At 34.6% G+C, this 26665-nt stretch overlaps 1 protein-coding gene across 4 annotated transcripts in view; it reads left to right on the forward strand.

Annotated features, from left to right (window-relative positions):
• MCTP1 (multiple C2 domains, transmembrane 1) overlaps nt 1–26665 on the forward strand; it is a 409939-nt gene that overhangs the window by 146624 nt on the left and 236650 nt on the right. For 2 of the 4 annotated variants that reach the window (XM_011989444.1, XM_011989445.1), the window contains 4 exons: nt 2395–2506; nt 10956–10994; nt 18594–18653; nt 24328–24405. In XM_011989444.1, the coding sequence (XP_011844834.1) occupies nt 2395–2506; nt 10956–10994; nt 18594–18653; nt 24328–24405 (289 nt within the window). The remainder of the gene's footprint in view (nt 1–2394; nt 2507–10955; nt 10995–18593; nt 18654–24327; nt 24406–26665) is intronic. The other 2 variants (XM_011989446.1, XM_011989447.1) reach the window with 1 other exon arrangement.

The raw sequence follows: 26665 nt of genomic DNA on the forward strand, positions 1-26665 counted from the left end.
TGATCTCCCAAGGGAGGTCCCCTATCCGAGTCACGGCACTAAAATGTCATGCGCGTCCATGTGAAGAGACCACCAAACAGGCTTTGTGTGAGCAATAAAGCTTTTTAATCACCTGGGTGATGGACGGCTGAGTCCAAAAAGAGAGTCAGCCAAGGGAGATAGGGGTGGGGCTGTTTTACAGGATTTGGATAGGTAAAGGAAAATTACAGTCAAAGGGGGTTGTTCTCTGGCGGGCAGGGGCGGGGGGTCACAAGGTGCTCAGTTGGGGAGCTTTTGAGCCAGGATGAGCCAGGAAAAGGAATTTCACAAGGTAATGTCATCAGTTAAGGCAGGAACCAGCCACCTGGGTGTGTACGTGCAGGTCACAGGGGATATGATGGCTTAGCTTTGGCTCGGAGGCCTGACACCCAGTACTGTGCTAAGCACCAGGGATCGAGAGATAAAAGACACATTTCTTCCTTTCACGTTGCCCATATGGTTTTAATGGGGCATTAAAAAAAATGCATGTTAGTCATAATTATTAAGAATCGGACTACTATATATAAAATACAGTGTGTGCACTTTGCTTCAGAAACAGCAACTCTCTTGTCACTTGAGCCATGGTAGAATCTGATTTTGCCATTGCCGGATTACCAAGGAGTGCTCCTAAGGTGGAGGCCGGTTATTTGTATTTGCTCAGTTTCATATCATTGCTTCTCTAGTTGCGAAGTTGCTATTGTTACTAATATTAATCATTCTTTACACCTAATAATGGGCTTGTATTTTTCGAAGTGAATTTCAACATAGGAACTAAGAATTGATTTGTACTATAGAATAAAAAAATACCATTAGAAAAGATCATGCATGCTGAAATAGGCTGCAAAGGAAGCTGTGAAACCTTTGATGGTTTTAAGGAGAAGGAATTCATGGCTGTTTTGGATGATCATGTTACATCGTGCAGCAGAGATGGTGGAAAACAGGAAAGCAGAGTAATGAGCCAGATCACTACTTTCTATTTCTGTAAATGTAGATGACTAGAGAAATGTGAAGTGTAGAAACTCCCTTACGCATTACAGTCAACTTAGTTTTAGCACAATGGCTGATTGGTCTTCCAATAGTCATTGTTGCCTCGGACTAGACAAAAGAGCAGCCTTTCCTATACTTTTTCTTTAAGTCCTTCATTCCAGCCCATAGCCTAGCACAGGCTCACACCACCCCGCCACTGTAGGAAGTGCCCTAAGTAGTGTTGCATGGAGTCTATTATCATGAAAACTGAGCTCAATCTAGAATAGACTGTGCTGTTCTTCTGTAAAGTTCACAGGTACTTTCTCTTAAATCTCTGCATAAGGATATGCAAGTGACTAGACTTAATCCCAAACCGTAAATTTATCTTGTTTCCTATTAAAGATAAATCATTGGTGAAAAATAATTTGAAATGGTGACAATTTGGAATAATTTCAAAAACTAAAAGAGATTATTTATACATGAGCATTTGGTGTGTATTTTGCCACATAACATATTTTGTGTATTTCACTAGCAATTCCCTCTCCTCAAAACCACAAAAACATCTAATTACTACTTTTTAAAATAACGTATTTGTGTATGCTGTTTTGTTCTAAATGTAAATCAGTAGTCTCTGGGTATAGAAAAAGTGATAATAATTGTAGTCATATAAATGTTTATGTTATTATACTATGTAATACATTGAGGTATCTCTGAAAGAATAATACATCATAAGACAGTTGTAAATGTTCATATATCTTTATCATGTAATTATTAAAAAATATAATTAAGTTTTTCTATTAATTTTTGTATGTAATTATTACATGAAAATGAACTAAATCAAACTGTAACCCCATATGTGTATTTAGTGTATATGTGTGTATGTATATATGTGTATATATATTCACATGCATGTACATGTGCATGTATATATGTGTGTATATATATTCACGTGTGTGTATGTATATGTATATGTATGTATGTGTGTATATATATTCACATGTGTGTATGTATATGTGTATTTATATATGTGTGTATATATATTCACGTGTGTGTATGTATATGTATATGTATGGTGCTTGTGTATATGTATGGTGCTACTCTCTGTGGGTTTAGAGAGTATAGAAAGGAGACTGATAGGCTTCTTAATAGGGTTGTAGTTTCTTGGCCTTTTCAAACACTTTCTGGAACCTTCATGAGTTTAGAAAGCAGAAATTCATCTGGTGAATTCAGATCTACTCACAGGTTATTGGATAGCTTAATACACTGATAATATTTTAATAACAAAAATTGTCCCAAGAAAGTAAAGGAAAACAAAATTGCTTTTTATCTTAAAAGAATAAAGTATTAATGAAAATATATTTGGCTTATTCATTTAATGACTGTTCAAAATCTAAATATTTTCTATCACAGGCCCACAGATGTGACCCTTACTCTGAAAGATCCTCATTATCCTGACCATGATCTTGGAATCATTTTGCTCTCAGTCATCCTTACCCCTAAAGAAGGAGAGTCCAGGGATGTGGTAAGTTCCCCCACAGCCTAGTAGGAGCTCTTTCTTGCTCTCTCTTGTTCGAATGTTGTGAGCCTTTCTTTGGACCCAGAGGTAGTAATGAAGAGAAGCTGCCTATGAAAATATGCCCTGTTCTTTATTTCTGTGAGTATCCTAGGTATTGCTCATTCATGCTTATTGTATCTTTTCAACTCTAATTTCCTGTTCCACCCTCCAGATCAGAACCTCTTGTTGTAAATAAGAAACAGATTTGAATTTTTATTTTAATTTTATTTCTCAATTTCAGACATGTTATATTATAGGCAAATATTAGTATTCATTTGGGGAATACATTTATTAGTGAATTGAATACTTGGAATTCCACGTTAAGGTATCCAGACCCTGCTGTTTTGACTGCATTGTCAGGTGTACCACAACAGAGAAAATGAGGTGAAATTATAACAGAGTTTCTGCTTTCTGGTATTTGTTTACTGAATGATAAGTGAGTACTTTTCATCTTCTTGATGGGCTTCCATATTGATATTACCCATTTTTCAGCACTAGCTGTCTGTACGTCCTTGCACACCATGCTGCTATGAGAAACTGACAAGGGACACAGAGGAGCCAATTACTCCCCCCAAGTTGAAGTGACATTAAAAAATATCAGGCTTGACCCACATCAGTATGCTTACTAGTGTACTTTCTGCCACAACTTGCCAGAGATTATTTGTTAGACTCAATGTGCTTTCATGTGCCTGGGAACTACTCTAACTAGCTCTGACTATAACACATTTTAGTAGTAGACATAATTTTTTTAGGCAAGTCGAAATACTCTATTTCAGCAATGTATGTATTGCTGTCCTGAAATAATGCATGATTAAAGTTGGTTATAGATTGTCTACTGGAAAGGTATTGTTGGCATTTTCCACTAGACTGTAGGTAAATATTGTGAAATTCAACTTCAAATTTGGAAATACTTTAAACTCATTGAAAAATTCACCCTTCCAAGAATTATTTCTCTCCATCCTTTTTAGAAATGTAATGATGACACGTATGTTTATATACAATATTTGCTAAATTGGGTTAAGTATCTGTACTTCATTCACTGAGGAAGAAGTTTCTCTTTTTAGATAAGAATTACCAGATAGTAATGCCTAGTGTGAGAACTTAGCTTGGTAAAATTATGTATGTATGTATGCACATGCACCCTTGTGCAGAGGGGTGGATGAGAAACAATTTTTACAAAAAGTATTTAGAAATGAAAGCCCGTCATCTTAGAAGTCACTACTTCAGAAGACATTATTTCACCCAGCACAAGCCAAGAAGTATAACCTAGCTGGCTAATCCATACATAGGAATCAATTGTAAATGTTCATTTTGTGTTTTATTCAAATAATTCAATGAGTCTAGTATTCACCAAGAACCTACTTTAAGCCGGTTCCTGTGCTGAACACTTAGGATACAATAGAACTTAGACCCAGTGGAGAACCCAGGAATCAATTAATCACTGATAGGAACAACTGTTTTAAATGCTGTGAAAAAGAGGTACATACTGCTGAAAGAGCAAATATAGGAAAATTTTTAGTAGCCAGGGGTTAAGGATTCTCGAAGGAAGTCAAATAACACCTGAAATATGAAGTGTAAAACAGGCCTTAATAAAGCAAAAACAAGAAAGAGAGGTGGTATTTAAAGCAGAGGAGACAACACACACAAAGGCCAGGTGACAAGAGGAACCATGTTGCATTTCAAGAATTGAAAAACCACTGGAGTTTAGAGAAGGTGGAAGCAAAGACAGTGTGGGTGATCAGAGTGCATAACGACACTGGGGTGGAAGGACGATGCCCAGACCGTGTAGAACTCATTGACCATGTTAAGTTTTGGGTCTTTCCCCAAAAAACTGTGGGGATCCATTGAATGATCTGTGAATCGAAAGCAGTGGAATCGTATTTGCCTTTTGAAAATCTTTGTGGCTGCATTGTAGAAAATATATTGAAGGGGTAAGAATGGATACCTGGAGACCAATTAGGAGGCCATGGTGAAAATCCAGGTGAAAGATGATGGAACTTTGGATTAGAACTGTCAGAGGTAGAGATGGAGGGAAATTGGCAGGTTTACCTATAGGAGGTAAAAATCAAGAAGACTTGATGATAGAATATTCTTGTGCTGGGGTTCTTTGTTATTTTGATGAAGGACAGCACTTCATAAATCAAGATACCTAAGTGTCTGAGATCCTGTGTAGTCCCAGACCATCTAAACTTGCAATATTCCTGGAGATTGGAATGATATAGCAGTGATTGTGGTGATTTGGGTGATGTGATAATGTACAGTCAACTGAATTTTTACATTAAAGGGATGTTTATTAAACACTCTAACATCAAACTGAGGGTTTGAGGGAGCAAGTTAATATCAGCAGACCCTACTATGAAGCTGCTGAGTTGTTCTAAATTACACAGAAATATATGTCAACAAAGGCAAAGTAGTTTCCAACATTATTTTTTCTTCAACAATCCTTCAAAAATCCCTCAATCTCCAGGGTTGTTCAAATTTACTTTTTAAATATAAAAATTATTTAAAAATATTACAGTGCCTGGGAGCTGATCATCAGTAAGTTATCAAACACAAATAAAGAAAAAAATAGGTAGGTTACATGAAAGTAGTTATACATCAAAAATACGGTTTTCTTCACCTTCTTTTCCTCCTTTTCCTTTCTCTTCATCATATCTCTTCAACCACATTCACCCTTAACACAAAAAGTTCCTTCTGAAATCCTCATGCTATTTTCTTGGCTCAAATCCATTTGACTACCCCAGATTTTTTGGAAGAAATCTTTCCAAAGGTATTTTTCATCTCAGAAAGTTTTTTTGCATTCATTGCCTTACTTCATGCCCTCTTCTTTCAAAGTTCCAGAGAGCACATGCAGTGCTCTCTGCTGCATTAAGAGAGAAATGGTGTCTTCTCTCCTTCTCTCCTGTTATTGACTCTCTTATGGCTTCTTTCTTCATCAGAGAAGCAAGTGGCTCAACCAGGGCTTAGAAAAGACACAGTGATCAAGTCTGTTCAGAGCCAGCCTCTGGCTGGTGAACATCCTTGTACTTTCCGTCCTGACCTCGGTCACCCCTGAGGAAGCAGAGAGAAGGGTAACCAGTGTGGTTATCCTGGCTCATCCTCGTGGGTACAATCAATAGCTGAGGCATGGGCTTGGTTGTATAGAAGCAAGCAGGGCCAGAGGAGAGGGGAGAAAGGAGGGAGGGGAGAAAGATTCCCCCTTGGAGATTCTACTGGGATTCAGTATCCTGGCTATTGGGATGTCCTAAATTTGAACCTGGGTTTGTAAATATATGCTCTACGTTATGAAAATGCCCCAAAATACATATAAATTGGCTTTTCTTTTGTGTTTGTCCTACATTGCAGTTCTATAACTATTTTATTAAGCTCTCTAAAACTGATTCTTATATTTAGCAACACTGGTTGTTAGGTTTTGAAACTCTGAATAAGAACCATTTGTAGGCATCTGTATAAAACAAAATACTTATTGATCATCTACTAAGCATTATACTAGGCTTTATAACACCCTCTTTCTTCTTCTTCTAAGTTTTCAGTGACTTGTGGCTATTTCTCTAATTAAATGGAAACTTCTGGTGAGAAATTTTAAGGCTCTCCAACAAGCAATGTATGTTCCCTCACTGTAACTTCTGTCCCAGCCATACAAACTCCTTCACGGTTCACCTTCTCTCAAGTCCAGGCTTTCTTCAGCGTTACCTGTGTACCTAAAATATGCCTATGTATAGTTCACCTTGCCTCCATCCTACATCCTATCACTCATATGAGGGGAATTATATATATATAATACATGAAGTCTTCCTTATGACGACTTCAAAAGACCAAGTGAGGGTATATGGTTTTTTTCTTACCTCAATATTCAAATCCCTGAGGTTGTCACAAACAATATCAACTCATGATTAAATAATGATTTAATTTTCTTTTGTAAGTTCTCAAAATTAGTATATTAATGATAGTCTGCTTGAAATCAAGCCTTATTGGTCTTCCCACAGAATTCTAATGATTGACAATAAGTTATAAACCCATCACTGTATTTTCTTCATTCTGTAACATGTCAAATATCAGCTTAGTAATTTTTCTGGGCTACATTTGAAGTTTCTTGGTTAAAAATCACAGATCCAATGTATCTTCTAGTTAAATTTTCAGATATCTAAAAGACATAACATACTGCAGCTGTAAAAATGGCATGCTGAACTTTCACAAATTATTCAGAAACAAATTTTATTTAGAGAAATTTAAGCTAAAAATGCAACAAACCAGAAATCAGTCACTGTATGCTTCACAATCCCTAGAAAACGAGAATTATGTAAGAAAGGAATAAAGGCAAATTTTACATTGACCCTCACAGAGTAAAGTTACAAGAGTTCTGTTCTCTTTGATTACTAGCTCAGAAATAATTTATTTCAGGCTTTTAGCACTGAAGATGTTAGTTCAAAAACCACATGTTTATTCGTATGCCTGTATTGATAAAACTTTGCTAAATATTTTATATGTATTAAAAATGGAGAATGAAAGAGATGTGTTTCAAGAGCCTTTTACAGATAAATCCTAACGATCAAATAGGAAATAGAACATTAATGTGAATAAAATGCTATGCCAAGGTAGGAAGAAATGAGTAACTGGAAGTACAGAGTCCTTAGCATTACAAAGTGGTAAGATTTCTAAAACAGTCATCTTGTGAGTTTTTTATGCACTGTTAATAGTAACAATACGTTCCATGAATTATGCAGTTGGGATGATTTCTCCTTGTGTGGATTGCCAGCTCTAGAAATCAGTAAAAGTGAAGAACGAGTTGAAAAACCTATCAGCCTACTGAATCTACTAAAGCCTCTAAAATATTCGATGTCTAATTGCAGCAATCTGTATTTCATAGGTGCCATATCAAAATCTTCTCCATTGAGGTCATGATTGAGTCTTTTAAAAAAATTCCCAGATGTGAACAGATCTATATGTATATACATTTTAAGTCTCCAGCATTGTGTGTACAAGAAACCAAAACCTCCTTGGGGGGCATGCTGATGAGTTGCATGGCACAATTGTCATTTCTGTTTTGATTGCATGTCCTATTTTTGAACCTGTAAAAGTGTGTAGTGCATATATGTGTGTCCTATATATGGCAATTTGTCTGATAGTGTGTTTGAGTTCTTTCTGGCTCTTTTTCTAGCAGAGTTCAATCCACAGCTTTCTTCACTGGAGAATTTGTGAAATAAAAGTGAGTTAATTTGTGTTACACACTCTCTTAAATAACCTAGACCTACAAATTGCTTGCCTAAGGCTAAAAAATAGAAAATTCAAAGAAACATATGAATGACCTTAGTTGGCCTTTGATGAGTTAAAAAAAAAAAAAAAAAAAAAAAAACTTCTTTGTCTTGGATTAGTTTTGATATTCTTCAGAATTATTACACAGCCAACATTTGAAGAAATATCTACCTACAAAAAGTTGAATATATGTATGCTTTATGAGATGTATGTTACTATTGTATCTAATTATTCTGTGATTTTTTATATGTACAGTAGTTATATAATTGCCTAAAAAGTCACTTCAACAAAAGATAAAAATTAAAAAATGGATTGAGATTGTGGAGTCTTTTAAAAACGATTCCTTCTGCAGCTCTATCACAAGCCATATTTTTATGCTACTTCATTCCTTTTACTGGCTTCAAGGAAGTTAAGCTGCTAATGAAGAATTTGAATTGTACTATAATAATATCAGGTAATAATCCTTTCAAAAATTAATTCATATGTTTCTCAGCTGAAGTTAAGACCATAGAGCAAAAAATAAATCTTATTTTTCTATAATTTGCTTCATCTTCTATTTTTAACAATCCCCAATCTTCCTTCTCTAACATGTCTCACAGATAGCGAGAAAACATTATTAATAGTTTATCTATTAAATTAATTTTCTTTTTAACTTTTGTACTGTTTTAGTTTTATTGAATTGACCTTAACCCAACTACCTAAAAGAAAAAGGGACTTAGAAGTGAGATACTTAAACCCATTGCTTTGCTAGTAGATTTGGCTCAAGAGGCAGAAATGTTATAAAATCTAGGGTCATTTTGAGAGTCACTGGGTATAGTAATAGAACTTTAGATACTGAATTAGGAAAATAATGAATGGGTTCTCATAACTGCTAAATCTTTCCTATTTATACTTAGGGTAATCACTGACTTTTTATTGTATCAGTTTCTCAATCTGAAAAAGAAAACCTTGCAGCCTGCTTATAAAGCTATTTTGAGAGACAGGACAAATACTGTCCCTATATTTTGTTTTACTGTAGAAGGTTAATTTAATGTGGTGCTTGTGAGTCAAGGGATGTGACTTTGTGGAATCCTTGTAATATTGACTAGTGTTACCATGAGATTTCACTCTTTCTAATGTTCTATGGCCCTTTTACATAGCATAACATTTCTTATATAATAGAATTTTATATGATAAAATTCTCAGATGCTAGATAATGATGATAAATGACCATGAATTAGTAGATTGTACTTTTTATATATCTTGTTATTGATTGATTTGACTCAAAATATTGTCTCTAGGAGATACCATTCTTTGTCCATTGAAACTCTGCTTGGTGAGAAAGTTGAACATTTATTATCCAACTCTTATGGGGCAGTTTTTGTAAATATAACATACCACTTAAGTATTTGGTTTCTAGTTGCCTTTTGGTGATGATGAAGGAAGTGGTGGTGGTGGTGATGATGATGATGATGATACTGATGATAATATATCATTTAACATCAAAAATAAAGATTTATTACATGTCCCCCTAGATGGCCACCTCTATAACCCAATGCTGGGATTTGTTGCTTCAAAATGAACTGGACATTTAGTACTTTGAAAACATAAATTATTTCTATAATAGTATTTGATAACAGTGCTTTGCAGTTTCCTGACTAAAAAAAAAAAAAAGGAGGGGTGATGAGGAATCATTGTAACCTTAGGAAATCTATTATTATTTTATGTTTTGGTCAACATTTAATAAAGACTGTATGTAGAGAAAATATGCCCTATACGACCACTCCCTATAGAAAAGAGGAACGTATAATTATCTTTGAAAATGTTATGCTAGTCTTTGTTTTTACCCTAGAATGTACACATTCATTCTTGTGGTTTAGGTTAAAGGTTGCCCTCATCTTATATTAAAATCTTTCCATTTTTGTGTTATTCTAATCCATGAGTAGTTTCTGACGTGGTTCTTTTTTATGGTGAATCCTCCTGAAAGAGATACAGTTCTTAAAGTGTATTTCCCTGATATACAAATATGGCGCAAGCACTTTAAGCTATATTCCTTGCCCTGAATATTTCCTATTCTCCACTTCATCTGCCTTAAAGATAATAGTAAAGCAAAGAGAGGGGAAAGAGGTTAATCAGGAAGGTTAATACTTCAGTGTTCATTGAGAAATTTTTTAAAGTGAAGAGAGGAAACAAAAAAAATCATTGAGCTTTTATGATTTAGTTTATTCAAGAGATTAGTGATCTTGGGGATGCATTACAAAGCTCTAGAACCTTAATTAAAACTTTTGGCCATACATATTTATTAGTATGACACAAACTAACTAGTTTAAAGGATATGCTTTCACTAAACATTTCTTTTTTCTTTTTTTTTTTTTTTTTGAGACGGAGTCTTGCTGTGTCACCCAGGCTGGAGTGCAGTGGTGCGATCTCAGCTCACTGCAAGCTCCGCCTCCTGGGTTCACGCCATTCTCCCGCCTCAGCCTCCCGAGTAGCTGGGACTACAGGCGCCCGCCACCGCACCCGGCTAATTTTTTTTGTATTTAAAGTAGAGACGGGGTTTCACTGTCTTAGCCAGGGTGGTCTGGATCTCCTGACCTCGTGATCCACCCGCCTTGGCCTCCCAAAGAGCTGGGATTACAGGCGTGAGCCACCGCGGCAGGCCTCACTAAACATTTAGCAGGAAAATGCACTAGTAGCCATTACAGTATGCAGCATTTGTTTTCAATCGAAAGCATCTGTAGACTCTGATGTAGTTAAAGATGAACTGGAAGCAGAGACAATTCTACAATGCCACCAAAGCAAAAGATTTTGAATGTGTTTGAAGAGAAAAAATATTATATACCTGATCAAGTCATGTACACCCTCAACCTCCACCACCAAAAGGAGCCATTGGAAATTATGAGACTCAGTGTGTTTTTTCAGTCAGTAAAGGCATCCCAGTACTGGTCCCATTTTTTTTTTTTTAAACAAAGGAATAAATCAAATGAACTCTCACCAGAAAGACTGCTGGAATGTTAAAGTTGTTTCTCTAGTCGTGTGTGCGTGGAAAACAAGTTTTGTGTTGTGCAATTGCTGCAGGAACTGTTTGCTGTTTCAAGGGCTAATGTTTCCGCTAAAAAACAACTGGCTGCCCTCTTCTGTACTTGAGTGAAAAGATAATGAAAATGCTTTATTTTATTTACAGACAATGCTAATGAGGAAGAGTTGGAAAAGATCAAGTAAGGTAATTCTTAGCTTGTGATCTTTCAGCTTTTCTTGTTGAGAAGAATTATCATCTGCTTTCCCAGATCTCTCTCATCTCTTCAAAGTATGCTACCAGATTTCATACTATCCGATTGTTACTTTTCCCCATAAATTTAAGCAAACCATGTGATGTTTTTTAAATAGAAATCACACTGATCAATAGCTTCAAATCATTCTTCACTATTTTCTGGTCACTTCTCAACATCATTCTCAGCATCTAGTCTCAACTATATATGCAACAGGGTCTAGAAAATTGCTTTGCGCCAGGAATAAAATGATGAGGCTAGGGGAGGGACAACTCCAGATAGAAGAAAGATTTGCACAATTTATTTTATTTTTGGGGGTCACAGAAAATTGAGTATGAGGCTTTCTAAACTCAGAAATTCCTGTATCATTACATCTTTAGAGTATACAATAAGAACCACTTTTCCCCATTGTCTCTTCTCACTTTAAGAAATAAAGTGAGAGGAGTTTATGGTTCCTGTAACTTACTAAGCCCCAGCTCTTTTGCAACTTGTAAGATATGCAAAATATAAACTAAGCATTTAATTTGTTCAGTGGTGCTGCCACTCTTGGACACAGATATCAAGATGAAACAACTTTTATATGAATATACTTTGAAATAAATAAAAAGGATTTTACTTGTAAAAATCTTGTCTCCTCAAATTTCTACTTAGAGTCAGTATTCCTTTTTAATAGTGGCTAATTTTTTTAGACCCTGGAACATGACAGTCTTTTTCCTTCCATTCTGATTGAATCATGCTTTTACCTAAGCTTTTCTTTAATTTTGTCATTTTTATTACTGTGAATTAATATATATATATCAAAATGTTTTTATATTTATGGTAATGACTTAATCTATTTGAACAAGTGTCTCTTACTATACATTTTCTCCCTAATTCCTATGGCATTAATGACCAAAGAATAATTTGGCTCACAAAAAAGTCAGGACTCCCATTAAAATGGGAATAAAAATAAAAATAAAACTTTATTATTTTAATAAAATGAAAAACGCTTATTAAGGAAGGTTGCTGAATATTTCTAACTTAATGTTCACTGTGATTTTCACTAATCAAAGTTTCAAGATGTTTTGAAGAAATATTTGCACTGTTCATGTTTGTATTACTCTTTTTCCTTTGTAATTATAAAGTTATTGTTATATTAAAAGTATATATATTTTTAAATTTATATAATTGGATATATTTGTGTAAAAAACATGACAACCCATCAATATGTAACAATATTCTTTCAGATATATTTAACATGCTAGAGCAAGATATTATATAATATTTAATATTAATTAATGGGGATAATCCATTTTATTGTATAAAAGGAAGAACAGAAATGAAGATTCTGCCAGGCACAGTGGCTCAGGCCTGTAATCCCAGCACTTTGGGAGGCTGAGGTGGGTGGATTACTTGAGGTCAGGAGTTCAAGACCAGCCTGGCCAACATGGTGAAACCCTGTCTCTGCTAAAAATACAAAAATTAGCCAGGCGTGGTGGCATACGCCTGTAATCCCAGCTTCTATGGAGGCTGAGGCAGGAGATGGCTTAAACCCCGGAGGCAGAGGTTGCTGTGAGCAGAGATCATGCCATTTCACTCCAGTCTGGGCAACAGAGTGAGACTCTGTCTCAAAAAAAAAAAAAAAAAAATTCTTCTTTAAAAATTATATTAAATGTACATTTAAATGTAAATATAATTTTAAACATAAATTAAGTAAAAGTATATCACATACTTTTGTTCCATATATAGAAAATTTTAAATGAATAATAAACATCTATCCTCTACTGTTTTTATATCTAAAATTCTTGGAGTTTATATTTATTATTAGCAATCCATTTATGTATTCAAATGGATACATTTTTCAAGCTTTCAACTGAAGATACAGAATTCCTATGTCTAACAGCACTCGTTTGAGTACTTGGCAGATTATATTTAGTACAGTGTTAACATAAGCTTTTGGGTTTTAGCCTAAGGGATTTTCAACTTTGAAAAATTTAATGGGGATATTGAATACTAAGTGAAGTAAAATTGGTTAACTCATTTGATTTTTTTTTTTTTCTGTGAGAACATACTGAACACCTGCTAATTCATTCAGATTTTTTACTGTGCCCTAAAACATTTGCCATATTCATCCATATTAGTGTTACAAGAGCACAACGTTAAATTCAAAATGGGGGGAAAGTTTGACATTTCAATTACTAGCTAGTCTTTTCACACACTCTGCTATGTTGAAACTGCTCCCTGAATCTTTCGTCCAGTAAATTGTGCTTCCTGGGAAACTGAGGGGGTAAGAGACTATACCGTGTAGTTTTATAGGTTTTACTGTGTTACTGTTTTATGAAAATGCATCATTTTCTAAATATTTCAATCTTCTTGTAAATTCTCGTCTGAGTACAGATTTTTCATTTTTTATTTTTGGAAATAGGGTGTAATTTTATTTGCATTACATTTAAATATGGGTATTTCATATATGATATAACTATGTTCAAATTCAAAGGTAAATTTTTCATAAAAACACAGATCATTTTCTTCCTCGGAATCTTGATTTACAGAATAAGGTCTCCCGCATCTTCATGGAAGGGCTTTGGCATGCAGCCTGTCTTTGAGTGTCAGTGGTGAATAGATAATCTAAGAAGTGTAAATTTTGTAGCAAAGGCTTAAAGATAGCCAGTGTTGTTAGAGATTCTCTCCAGTATGGAGTTTTTCTTCCTTTGCTTGGTTTCTTTCAGAAGTGATGTAACTACAGAGGAAGAAAGGCTAAATTGACACAGTTGTTCTTTTAAATACGCCTGTCTCCCCACTATACAATGTGAATCAGCTCATGGAATTTCCCATTCCTTAAGCATCTACTCGTCATTTTCATCATCTTGGCTTTCTGTAATGAAATTTCTTTGCCTATTTTTGTAACCATACATCTGCTAATAATAGGCTCTTTCAATGGAAATCGTATTACTTGTGGCACTCACATAATGTGGGGTTGCATTTAACTATTGAAATCAAAAGAAGAATCTCCAGCTTGAGGACAGGGAGATCCTAACTGCTGTTCAGGACTAACTTATTATTTTTTTGGGGGGGAGGGTGGGTAATTGTATTACCACTTAGCAATACATAGGAAAAAATGCATCTAAACTTACCTCTGAAAAATAAGAATGTATGAAGTATGCATTATATTTGAATGGCATATAAACAAGTATATAGATATAAATTCCATAATATTTCCTCTTCTAGGGACAGAACCATCCTTTAAAAGACTCATTCTGGTTTTCCACAAGCACACTTTCTATTATGCACATTTTGAATTCTGCCCCACACTCAGCTGTTATAGAATTATGTTATTTTAAGAAGAAAGGGACTGATGTCTCCTTAAACTTGGGCAACAGAAGAATTATCCAGGTGAAAGAGTTACTCTTATGTTACAAAAATGTGTTTTAGCAGAGAAATGGTAGTGCTTTGGATTATTGCAATATTTTATTCTTTAGAAGAGACTTCTCACTGATAATTTATTCTAAGGTTAAATTATTCATGAAGAAAGCTTCATGAACTCAAAAGAGATGATTTATTTGTATTTTGCAAATACATTTTGTGGGGCGAAGCCAAAAATGGAAAAATGTAATAAAATAATTGGCTCTATCAAACAATAAGCAATTATGATTTTACATTACATTGTGTGTGTGTGTGTGCGCGCGTGTGTGTGTGTTTTAACCTAGAATAATGAATTTACCGATGGGTAAAGGTGAGATAATAATAAACTTATGTGCTTTCAATAAATTACCTCAATTATATGAGAAATATTATTGTGATGATATACAAACATACACATTGCAATTCATATTCTTGACAATAACAGTTTAGAATTGTTTTTCTTTCAGAAAAGTTCATCCTTTGAATAATATAATACAGACTACTGTGATAGTGTCTGATTATCATATCTTCTGTTACTTGACAGCTTATATCTTTTTTTAATAATACATCTTTTTATAAAGATTTTATTATAACCACTTAGCATAATTTTAATGAACTATAAAACACTTTATTCATTGGTTGAATGAAGCAATTTTTAATAAGACTTTTGGCAAGGAGATCGTTAATTTAAACTAGAGAACACTTTCAACTCCATAAGTCTGCAGGGCGTAGTAGTTAAACCTGACACCTTGGATGACACATTAAAAATGTATCAGCGAAAACTCTAAGTGCTTTAATTTAACTAACGGTGGAGAAACAGATTAACACATCTTTAAGCATCTCACACAGTCAGCTAGACATGATGGAAAAAAGTCATTATTTAGCAACTATCAAGTTCTTTCCACAAAAACTTTATGTCCTGATAATAAATAGGCAATTTTTTTAAAGCGGCAAAAATGAAAACTCTTGGTCATAGACTTTCTCAACTATGAGTGACCAAAATGGCTTTTCTTGGGTGCCATATTTCTAGTCACTATGCATATGTCTTTGAAAACAAATTATATGCTCGGTGTTTTTGAAGTAAACATAAAATTATTTTAAAAGATTTTTACTTTGCCATTGTTTGTACTCCAAAATCTGTATTATTTGGAAATGCTATAAAATCAACCTCATAAGCAAGACTTCTGAGATTCCAAAATGCAGCAATGAACAAATGTAAATAGCAGTGAGTATTTCTATTATCAGAGAATACCTTTTGTCCCCACCTGGTAACCAAGTCCTTAAATTTGTAGTAAGTTTACTTAAAACAGAGATAGTATAATGTCAGTAGATATTTCATTAGCCCCACAAAATACATGGAGCTATAATTAAATTTTATGTTGAGATGGTTTTTCCTTGCTATTTTGACAATATTTCCCCAAAGGCATAAAATAAAATTTTTTATATATTGTAATTCATAGCTACAGGGATTTGCTGTGACAGTGGCATTACATTTATTTGACTGCTCTTGTTGGCATAATGTTGTGGATTCTTCTGGAGCACATCTGGATGAGTTGGTACAAAGTGAAAGGACAAAATGTAATCTCAGTGAAAGGATGAATTCCACAGTGCTTGTGTTTCAGGTCTAGGATGTTTATTGGCCTTCACATTGGTGGCATGTGTTACCAAGTGAGTCGGCCAGTTTCTTAAGATCCTTCCTGGACCGATTAAAAGGGGGAGAACTAATATAACTGGGTTCCAGGATAACAGAACTAAGGGCTGCTGTGCAGATTACATGGCCTTTTAATTTAACAAGATAGATAGATGGAAGGGTGAATGAACAGATGGATGGATAGACAGATGGACAGTTATTAAATTGAGTGAAACTAGGAGAGATTGGGTCTTAAGGGACCCTAAATGTATACAGTGAAACGATTTATAATTTTGTCAGGATCCTGGCTCCAAAGCCCTAGTTAACATAACAATTGATAAGCTTAGTCAATACCATGAGGCATCCTTATTGTTAGGATGGAAGCATCCAAGAGCCATGGCTTTGATGAACAGTGATTGCAATCTGACCAGGAAAGTTTATATAAATGATTTGTTTGTGTATTTATTTATTTTTTAATCTCTTAAGTGGCCAAAATAGTATTGATAAAAGGAAATTGAGTTCCTATGAAAGCATGCTTTTGTAATCAGGAATGCTAGCTGACTTGACTCTTACATTTGAATATCAGGCTTCACAATTTCAAATCAATTGTGAAGGTTTTGAGTTTTGAAGAATTGCCAAATTATAATAGTATGTGTTATGTTTAAAGCTCTGTACACGTTAAGACTAATTTTAAAATATCACTTTTTATAAAAACTTCTTGACTAATCCTTATTCCATCTGATAAAAAAGACTTTAAAGATTTCTGTGATTTATGAAGGCTGAAAAAAATCACATTATATTCATTTATTAGAAAAAAATAAACCATCCTTTAGTTTTATTTCCCTGTGGAAAAAAATTTATGTTCTAGATTTTTTAGTCTAAAATTTGTTTAATATTTAGATTCATAATTAGATTTTTTATCTTTGAGGAGAAATTTTCTTAGTGTATGTTAGATTTTTAGAGGCAAAAACAGAAATAAATAAGATATTCCCAATGCATCTTACTACTTTTATAAATTAGAAATCTTAGTAGAAACAGTTTAACAATTCATCTTTCAGAATAACTTCAATAATTTCCCATTATCAATTGATATTTCTGTTTTTTGTTCTGTTTCCCTTTGCTGGTACTTTATACTTTTAGCAATTTTAAAATGTCACTTTGCCTCACTTAGTCTCTTGTTTTGGTGAAGACTGAAGCGTAACTAAATATCTACAATTATGCTTTAAGATAAGTTTTCTCTGGAATTCATGAATAGTTTGTGCTCTTTTTCTTGTTCTCTGTAATACAATCACCACTTCTGTTTAGGACTCATTTTGTAATGCCAGGTGTCTTCGTATTGTTGTTGTAGTTGTTGTTATTGTTATTATCATTAGACTCTAGTGAAAGGAAGGCTTTGGCTGGTCTGTTGTAAATGGCAAAGGGGTCCACAAGAAAATTAAATTGCTCCTCTGAAATAAAGGCCTAAATTTGCATGAGAACACGGATTGTAAAATGAAATATAAATTTTAGCTGGTGAATGACAGAAGTAATTAAACGTGGCACGAAAAGCACAGCCTGGCAACTTCCGTGGATCTAAATGTGGCTAATATTTTTGTTTCTCAAATTTTAAAAGAGAAGCCTAAGTCCTAAATCTTGATCATCATAAATCCCACCTCACCTCCAAAATCTTAATTGCTAACACAAAATCATAGAACAATCAAGGAAGTTGCAAAAGTGCTTCCTCTTTATCACAGTATCAACTATTGATACTTTCCCGTAACTGTCATCAGTTTACTGAAACTTTATCATAACTGACACCTAGAGACAGAATGCAAAGTTTTAATGTTTATGGGAAGCATGTAATTTAGATATTCTATTTAAAAATGGATAGCTATTTTTTTTTATTTCCCAAAGTTGAATTGGTTTCCTTTATAAAAGTCTGAGGATTAAGTAATAAACTATTCTACTTGAATCCACTGCATTGCTTTTAGTCCAATAGCCAACTCTCTCGGTATTCATTTCTTTTTAAAATTATGGTCAGGGAACTTCAGTTAACCAAGTCACTTATTATATTTGTTAATTGTATTATAAAATTTGGATTTTTTTTTGTAAAAATTTAAACCAAATTTGACTAGGTGCATGTTTATAAATAAGATTTCTGCAGTCATTCTTTAAAAATGCTCTGAAGTTCTATGGTTAACATAATTGTTTTGTTAAAAGGAATAAATACCTGCTTTACTTTAAAATCTTAAAATATGCTTAAACAGTCAACTCTCTATAATGAACCATCAGACTCTATAATATATTAATGAATAATTAAGAATAAAAAGGTAAGTAGACTCTTAAAAAATTACACAAATAATCCCCTCTAAACTTTACTACCACAAAAATTTTAACTTATTCAAGGGAAGAAACTTACAGTTTCTAAATATGCCAAGTATCTTTAGGATATACAATTTTTGGTTTTTTTATTTGCTTTGATTTTATTTGTTTGGATTTACAATACTAATTAAGTATTCTCAAAAATGTCTCAAAATGTAGCTAAATATTTGTTTGTTTTTAGGAACTTTCAGAAAATGAAGTGGTTGGATCTTATTTCTCTGTGAAGTCTCTCTTTTGGAGGGTAATGTCTAAATCCTTTTTGTTTATATTCTTGATTTTTGGTTTTAGATAGCAATTTTGAAAGTTAAATGGCAATTAAGAGTTTCACTTTTTAAGATAGGCTTCCAGATAGATGTATTCATTTGCCTTCTTTATTATCTTCTAAGTCATCTAGGTAACTAACACTTTTATTTCTACACTTGTAAAAATAAAGAACTTCATAAATTGAACATATTTCTTTGAAGTCACTTTATGAAACCAAGTTTATTCCAAATTCTGAGAAGCTAGAGTCTCAGGGACTCTCTGGGAATATAATGGTGCCATCTAGAAGGTCCATGAGGGCTCTTTCTTTCCTCTCATGTAAAATGAGACTAGAATTTTCTGCTCCATTTCTGTTCGAGAAAAATATTTACTTCTGTTACAGTGATCTATACTAGAATTCCGTCCTAGATATATACTAATTAGTGCTCTTTCTTTGAAAAGAAATCCTATAATTTAGAAAACAGCAACTCTTTTGATTTAAATAAAGACAAAATGATGATTCACAGATAACTTGTTTTAAATGTCATTTCAATTTAACTTACTCTTTGATGTTTAAAGCGTAATAGCCTCATAATGACCATCCATTTCTTTCTCTGTTCTAATTCTGCATTATGCACAGCACAATTTATTACTAATGCACTTGCTGCTTTCCTTTGAGAATGTTCCTCTTTCTTTGAAAATTCACACTTGGTATATGCTTAATGTAACAATAGATATTGCAACGAAAATGCTACACTCTTAGGGCCTGGCCATTTTCCTTTCTTGGCTCTCAAACTGTTCATGATTGAAAACTATCTTTTTTTCTTTAGAACTTTAGTATTTGCTGTAGTGTCTCTTAAGTAGACTGGCAGGTACCAGATTAAGTCATGTGTTGACCAGTGAGCAAGTATAAGTTACATTTATTCATCCTTACCAGCTTGAATGCACACACACTTTTTTTTTTTGTAGCTTTTTATTGTTGTGAGTTTATTTTAGTAATTACACCCTCTTCATTTACACTGTTTGGCTGCCTTCACTGAAGTTACTCTGTACTTTGCTGAAATAATAATTCCTCTTGTATGTTCATGCATTGTCCCGGAACACACAGAATTAGTGCTTTTAAATTGTTCCATGACTTTAAATGACGGCTTTATCCAAAAACTATTTCACTGGCCGGGCCCAGTGGCTCATGCCTGTAATCCCAGCACCTTGGGAGGCTGAGGCGGGTGGATCACCTGAGGTCAGGAGTTTGAGACCAGCCTGACCAACAGGGCAAAACCCCGTCTCTACTAAATACAAAAAATTAGCCAGGCATGGTGGCACATGCATGTAATCCAAGCTACTCGGGAGGCTGAGGCAGGAGAATTGCTTGAACCCAGGAGGAGGAGGTTGTAGTGAGCTAAGATTGTGCCATTGCACGCCAGCCCGGGCAACAAGAGCAAACCTCTGTTTCAAAAAAAAAAAAGGGAAATGGCACACTTCTTCAGAGTAGACTTTGAGGGTGCTCTGGGTTGAACTTGTTCTATGTGCAGCAAATGTGCACACTGGTCATTGTGAATGAAGATTTGTCACCAGGACCAGCTTCATAATTAATAGTTTTTCAAGTGTTTCCCTTTCAAGTGGCACTCTCAAGATCTTCTTTGCTACTTCCAAGTTTTCCACTTATCAGTACTTTCCATTTGGTTGTTTTCATCCTCAAATATTCTTTAATAACCTTTCTCAATCTCTTGAACTCTTTGATCCTAGAATAACAAATGTGCAACTTTAAAAATAAGCAAGCTTTCTTGTATCCAAGGCCTGGTGGTAATGTCTTCTCTGGGCCTATGACAATGAACAGTTGACAAATGACTTGGGTCATACAGGCAGAACCTTTAGGGGTCATCTGTTTTACCAATGAGGAAAGTGAGGCCCATCAAACTGATGTCATTGCCTTGAGGTACCCAGATGGCATGATCAGAAACAATATTTCTCTCTCTCTGAATGACATACAAATAAATGTTTTGAAGAACTTTGAAGAGCAGTAGAGTCCCTCTTTGAGTTTATGATGAATAAAGATACTTCGTATAAATAAAGCTGTTCCTTAACCTGTTATTTTTGATTGACACTCTTTCAAATTCTTCTTGCATTATTTGACCCTTTTCTTCAGCAGCTGTGTTAGCCACCAATGGATGGATATGTTTAAGAGCCATGAGACTGATGTGTCTGATATGCCATTTACAAAATCAGAAAATCAGTGACCAAGCCTACTTTGTTTGAGTATTGTCTTCCATAGTCACATTCAAAGGTCACTCTGGTAACTAATTGACCCCATTGCTCTTTACCCAAGCAATATTGTTATTCTGATGAACTTTTAGAGGAGATATATATGAAAGGAGGTTATCCAGGGACATTTTCAGATATGCAAACTATCTAAATAGCTCAGATAAAATCTTGCATGAAGAGTATACATGTGCTTTGTGGGTTAAGCAGGATGTGATTTAAAATAAATTCCTATCAGGATTTATACAGATCAATACATGTGTCCAAGAGATAGCAACTGATTTACACTGAGTGAAACTACATCCTAGTAAAAACTTGCTCAGCTGGAATATCAGTGCTACTTGCTATATCTTAATTTTCCTGAGAGCAAAATAATGGAAAGAAAAGACTGTGCACAGGGATAGTCTAATTGTCCGAAAGCATAATATTTGTTATTCATCAAAACACTATCTTAGGATAAAAAATATTAAGCGGTGGATATGACAATTACCATGTTTCTCATGAAAACAATAAAAATTATGAGAATCAAGTTAAGTAAAAATTGTATTAAAGACTAACTTCCCACTTAAAGGTGGTAACTTAGTGCAGTGTTTTCAAATATTTAGCATGCTTACGTTTCTTTTTAGTTACCTGCATTGAGTGGACTTACAGACTCTGGTAAAAGAATTAATTGAACAAACCACCTTACAAGAACATTGCAGTGAATCAAAGATAAATTTAAATATTTTTTCAGTGGAAAAGGCTGGAACATGCCAAGATACTTCATATAAAAATCAAGAAAAGGGTCACAATGGGCAAAGAAGAGTACCTAGAAAAATACAAAGCAATTTAGAAGTTATGTCAGAGTACCGCCTTCTGGTCAGGTCAAGCAAAAGTGTGTCTGAAGGAAGATTGAAGGCTAAGGAGAAGAGTTATTGACTTTTTAAAACAAGAATGGAATCCTGTACTGAAGCACTTACATGCTGAACAACTCGACCATAGATAACATCCACCCAAGATGATTTCAGGAATTATCTCCATTTTTAAGTATGATGTTATTTATACTCAAAAATATGTGTAACTTTTAATTAACAGTCTCAAAAACAAAAAACAAAACAAAAACAAACAAACAAAAAAACACAGGTCTCTATAAGGCAAGCCCAAGACTATTATTCCTTTCCCATATTATTGCTAGAAATTTGTAGATTATTTCAGCAAGCCAAAAAGATTACAATATATATGATGATTTTCTATTTGTATGTATTTTCAAACAAATGTAGTAAAAGCTTTAAAACTTTTCTTTGGCCACGATTAAAGTTAGAGAGGATAGTTAAAACATCTTAAGTAAACGTAAAGAACTTCCTGGCACCATAAATTGTATCAAGAAGCAATGGAAATATAAAAGAAAGTTTAAGGATTAAAAACCAGCAGAATTTCGCTAAGGATTATGGTGCCAGTAAATCATCTTCTAAGAAAAAAAGGATCAAAGCTTTATTATAAGATGAGACACACCAGACTGGGCTGGACAAAGCACCGAGAGGGTTTTCTGTAAAAGCAATCCTACCTTGAGAGGATGGATGGATGGCAGAACAAATGCACTTGTTGGACTTCATCATCCAGGTGCAATTCACTCGAATAAACTCAGCAGGAAAAGGAAAAGATAGAACAGGCCTGTGCCTGGGATTGAGCTAATTGCTCCACACTCGTCTTTGCAGCACAAAACAGTCATTCTAGGCTGCCATTATCTCTTCTTTGTAGTGTCTCGGGGATCATTTGATTAAATAAAAGCACATGCACCCTGTGCTGAAAATAGAAGAAAGAGCTGATTCCACACATGGCTTATTGTAAACACATAAGCAATGTCTTTCACTCCCTATTTCAGTGTCTGGGTCTCATTTGGAAGGATTAGGTTGTACAAAGGTAATAAAATCCAGGATACCAAAAGCCAAGGATTATTTGTACCTATCAGGGAAGGGGATTGGTTTAACTGTGTTCCCTTAGTCTCATATTAAGTCTAAACAGATTTTTTTTTATTTTGATCTATTTTTAAATCAAGATCTAGAAAAATAAAATATCTCATTGTTAGTGATCCATCTTTTCAAGGAATGGAATTACTAAACTTTTTAACTAGAACTGGAATATAGAAATGCTCCCAATTTAGATGCGAGATTCTATGACTTTACCACCTTACTAGCAGACATTAAACTATAGTTTATTATAAAGTGAATAACATATGCTGGGGTTATTACCACCCACCTACTCTTACTTCCTCTAATCCCTTGATTAGCCTTTCTTGATAATCTATAACCAAGGATACATTTCACCTAAGTGACAGGCAAAGTATTTTGAAAACTTCTGTACCGATTAATTTCTTTTGTTGTACCATGAATTTCTTAGTCTCTGTCAAAAAAAGGGAAATATAGGTGGGTGGAGGTGGAAATCATGGATTAGGTCTCAGCAACTCTAGATTCAAATCTCAGCCTTGCCAATCTCTAGTCATTTGGCTTTGAGTGGGGTACTTATCTTCTCTATGCCTCCGTTTATTTACCTTAAAATAAGATTCCTGTCATGAAAAACACTGGAGTGTGAAAACAGCAGCATGTAATAGCTGCACAATAAATGTTCCTTTCTTTCTGTGTGATTTAATCCACCTTTCCGACTGCCCTAATCCAGTCTTCTCTGTTGGCGTTATTAAGACTGACGACTCTAATCTCATCATAATACTATTGTTAAGAAACTTTCTTTAACTGCTCCAGAAGACTTGTAATATAAACTTTCAGTCCCACCATGATAACTTCCCCCCAGGAGTTCCTGTTCAGCTGTATCTGTCTTAATCCATCTTTTGCTACTCTTGGTCTTGGTAGTGAAGGGATCTTTGAGTTACTTTTTCATAGCAAAGGCAGGAAAGGGAGGTGTCATGTGGGACAAAATTTCCCTATTAGTTTAGAGATACTTCTTTAATCATTACAAAAGATTTACATGTGGGATGCAGGGTTAATATGATCTTATTTATTGCCTATTCATATCACATTTATTTTTCTGAAAGCAAATCACTATTCCGACCTTTTGAAGCAGCAGACTTGGAAACAATTATTCTTTTCATGATTTCTCTTGCTATAGTTATTTTCTCTGATACACCTATTAACAAAAACCTGAAATCACTTAATTAGGCTCTATTACTATATAATCTCTGGGCTTCATTTCCTTGACCACTGCAGCATCATTCTACTAAAGAAAATAGTGGCTGGAAATTTAGAGTTGCATTGACATTTATCTTCATTGTGCTATAAGACATTTTCTGACAGTGACTTGAGAAGCAAATACAAATTTTCTCAAATAATGTTTTCTGAAGAGTAATTCAAACTGCTGATCAAAATGAGGGGTTGAGAATGGTACAAACCGTCCCCGTACAGCTCTGATCATTCATTTCCATCCAGACGTGCGGCAGGCCAGCTCTTCCTGTCCTGGGCTTCTGCAAAGCAGAGCTTCAGAGTCCTTATTGCAAAAATGCACAAGTAAGTTCAACCATTCAGTTCATTTATTTTTTTCTGAGCTTGCATGAGCTGTGATTTCTGAGAGCCAACTTACTGTACTGAAAACCCATTCCCTATACTAACCTATTTTGTACATAGGAAAAGGAATTGTAATCTTAATTTTTTTTTCAAGGAATAATATAACTAACACTTTCTTTAAATTGCCAGCTCATTTGTTCTAAAATCTTACTAAAGATACCTGTTATGGACTAATTGCTTCATGCTTTGAAATCTGTATTGTTAACTGGTGTCTTGATATTCTTTATTAATTATGAACTTGGATGAATATTCTTATGAAAGTGGATCCTAAACTTTGGATGGGTGAGAATCACATTGGGCATGTGCTGAAATACAGACACGGCTCTACTCCATAAGAACTGAGTCACATCTCAGAGAATCATGCAATTCCAGCAAATTGACTGCTAGAATTTGAGAACAACTACCTTACAAGTTCAAGGATTATTCTTTCCTTTTAAGGGCTTTGTTTCTGTTCTTTGCTTTGAAGAACTAGATTGGTTTTTTTCTTTTTAGTCTTCTTGCCTTTTTTCTTGTCCCCCTCAACAAGACTTCTAATTCAACAAGGACCTAGTTGAGAGCATTACCTTAGAAAACTAAGTACCAACTGCAATATGCAAATTTTATTGAATGTTATTTTGGATTTGTTTAATACTCTTTACCCTTTAGGTGCTCAATAAGTGATTTTGGTGGACTATCAACACTTCAATAAATATGTGTTATTTAGATATATTTATGAGAAAAATAACAAAGGAAGAAAAGAAGCACAGCTTTTCATAATTGTTCAGTAGGGTCCTGCTTCTCTTTTTAAATACCCTAGATATCTAGACCAATACGTTTCCTAATCAGAACTAAAAAAGGACTTTAAATAGTATAAATAATATTAATGTTAATTTTTACAATTGTATTAATAGTTATTAGAACACAGAGAAGCCAGTGTGCATGCTCCACGTAACTTTCAAGCAAGGATTCTCACACTTGAGTGTGTATCAGAATCACCTGGCGGGCTGGTTAAACCAGAATGCCTGGCTCCACTCCCAGAGTTTCTGATGCTGTTAGTCTGGATGGGGTCAGGGGATTCTAGTTTCTAAAAAGTTCCCAGGTGACATCAATGCCACTGGTCTGTGGACCACATATTTGAGAGATTTACTGTACAGAGGAAGGAAACTTTTTAAACAGAGCAGCAAGTGACTCCGAAGATACCTTGGAGGGCATCAGAATTCCATAGTTTGCAAAGTTTCTTTTTGCTGTGGTATTCTGCCCATCCTCACGCCTTCAATGAGCTCCCCAGAACTTTGATTTAACAAATAAGTAAGAGTAATAAATGACTATCTTGAGCAAGCTAAATCTTCATTGTTGATGGAGTGTACTTCTTTCTCTGTAGGCCCCTGAACACACAACCTCCCTCCACCCGTAGATACACACAGAAAAGGGTTGTTAGTACACTTGGGGCCCTGGAGTACAGTCTTGACAAATCAAAGATAAGAAAATTGAGTCCCAGAGAGAGACATAAACATGCCCAAGTTATATAGCCAGAAATTGCTAGGAATATGTGAGTGAACATTTATGTTCCATGCTTCTCTCTTCTGCTTTTGATAGCCTATGTTTATATCTTTTACCTTTACCTGTAATTTTATTTCAAGTCTCACTTCTTCACGCATAAACTAAATAAATTTAACAGTTTCATGACTATGCAGTTGCTCAATAAAATCTACAGTTGAATTATGGAGTTTCTTTGTAGAAGTACCATTTTGAACAAAAATTATTGAAGAAGAAAACATCACTGAAAAAATATCTGATTAGAATATCTTTGAAACTTTTTTATTTCTTCTTCTCAACCTTATGCACAGGTCCCCATAATTACCATACCCATTAGCCCTGTTTTTATGAAGAAATGTTCTCCTTCTTCCTCCCACTTAGCTCCCCAAGTTGTTTTGGAAATGTTCTTCTGGGTTATAGAACAGCATTTCACAGCAACTAATAGCAGTAGGTAAAGTCTCTATTATGTTCATTTTATTTCTGTGAAAGCATAAAGGACCCCATGGAAAATGGAATCTTTTGTCCTCCTGTGAGCTTTACATGAGAATATGAACTTGACTTACAGAGTGAAAATAACTTTTCTCCCCCTCACTCTGTAAGTCAAGTTCATGTTCTCATGTTAAAAAAAAATGATAGGCCGGGCGCGGTGGCTCACGCCTATAATCCCAGCACTTTGGGAGGCCGAGAC

The sequence above is a fragment of the Mandrillus leucophaeus genome, unplaced genomic scaffold (genome assembly GCF_000951045.1).
Source record: "Mandrillus leucophaeus isolate KB7577 unplaced genomic scaffold, Mleu.le_1.0 Scaffold353, whole genome shotgun sequence".
NCBI classification, from domain to species: domain Eukaryota; kingdom Metazoa; phylum Chordata; class Mammalia; order Primates; family Cercopithecidae; genus Mandrillus; species Mandrillus leucophaeus.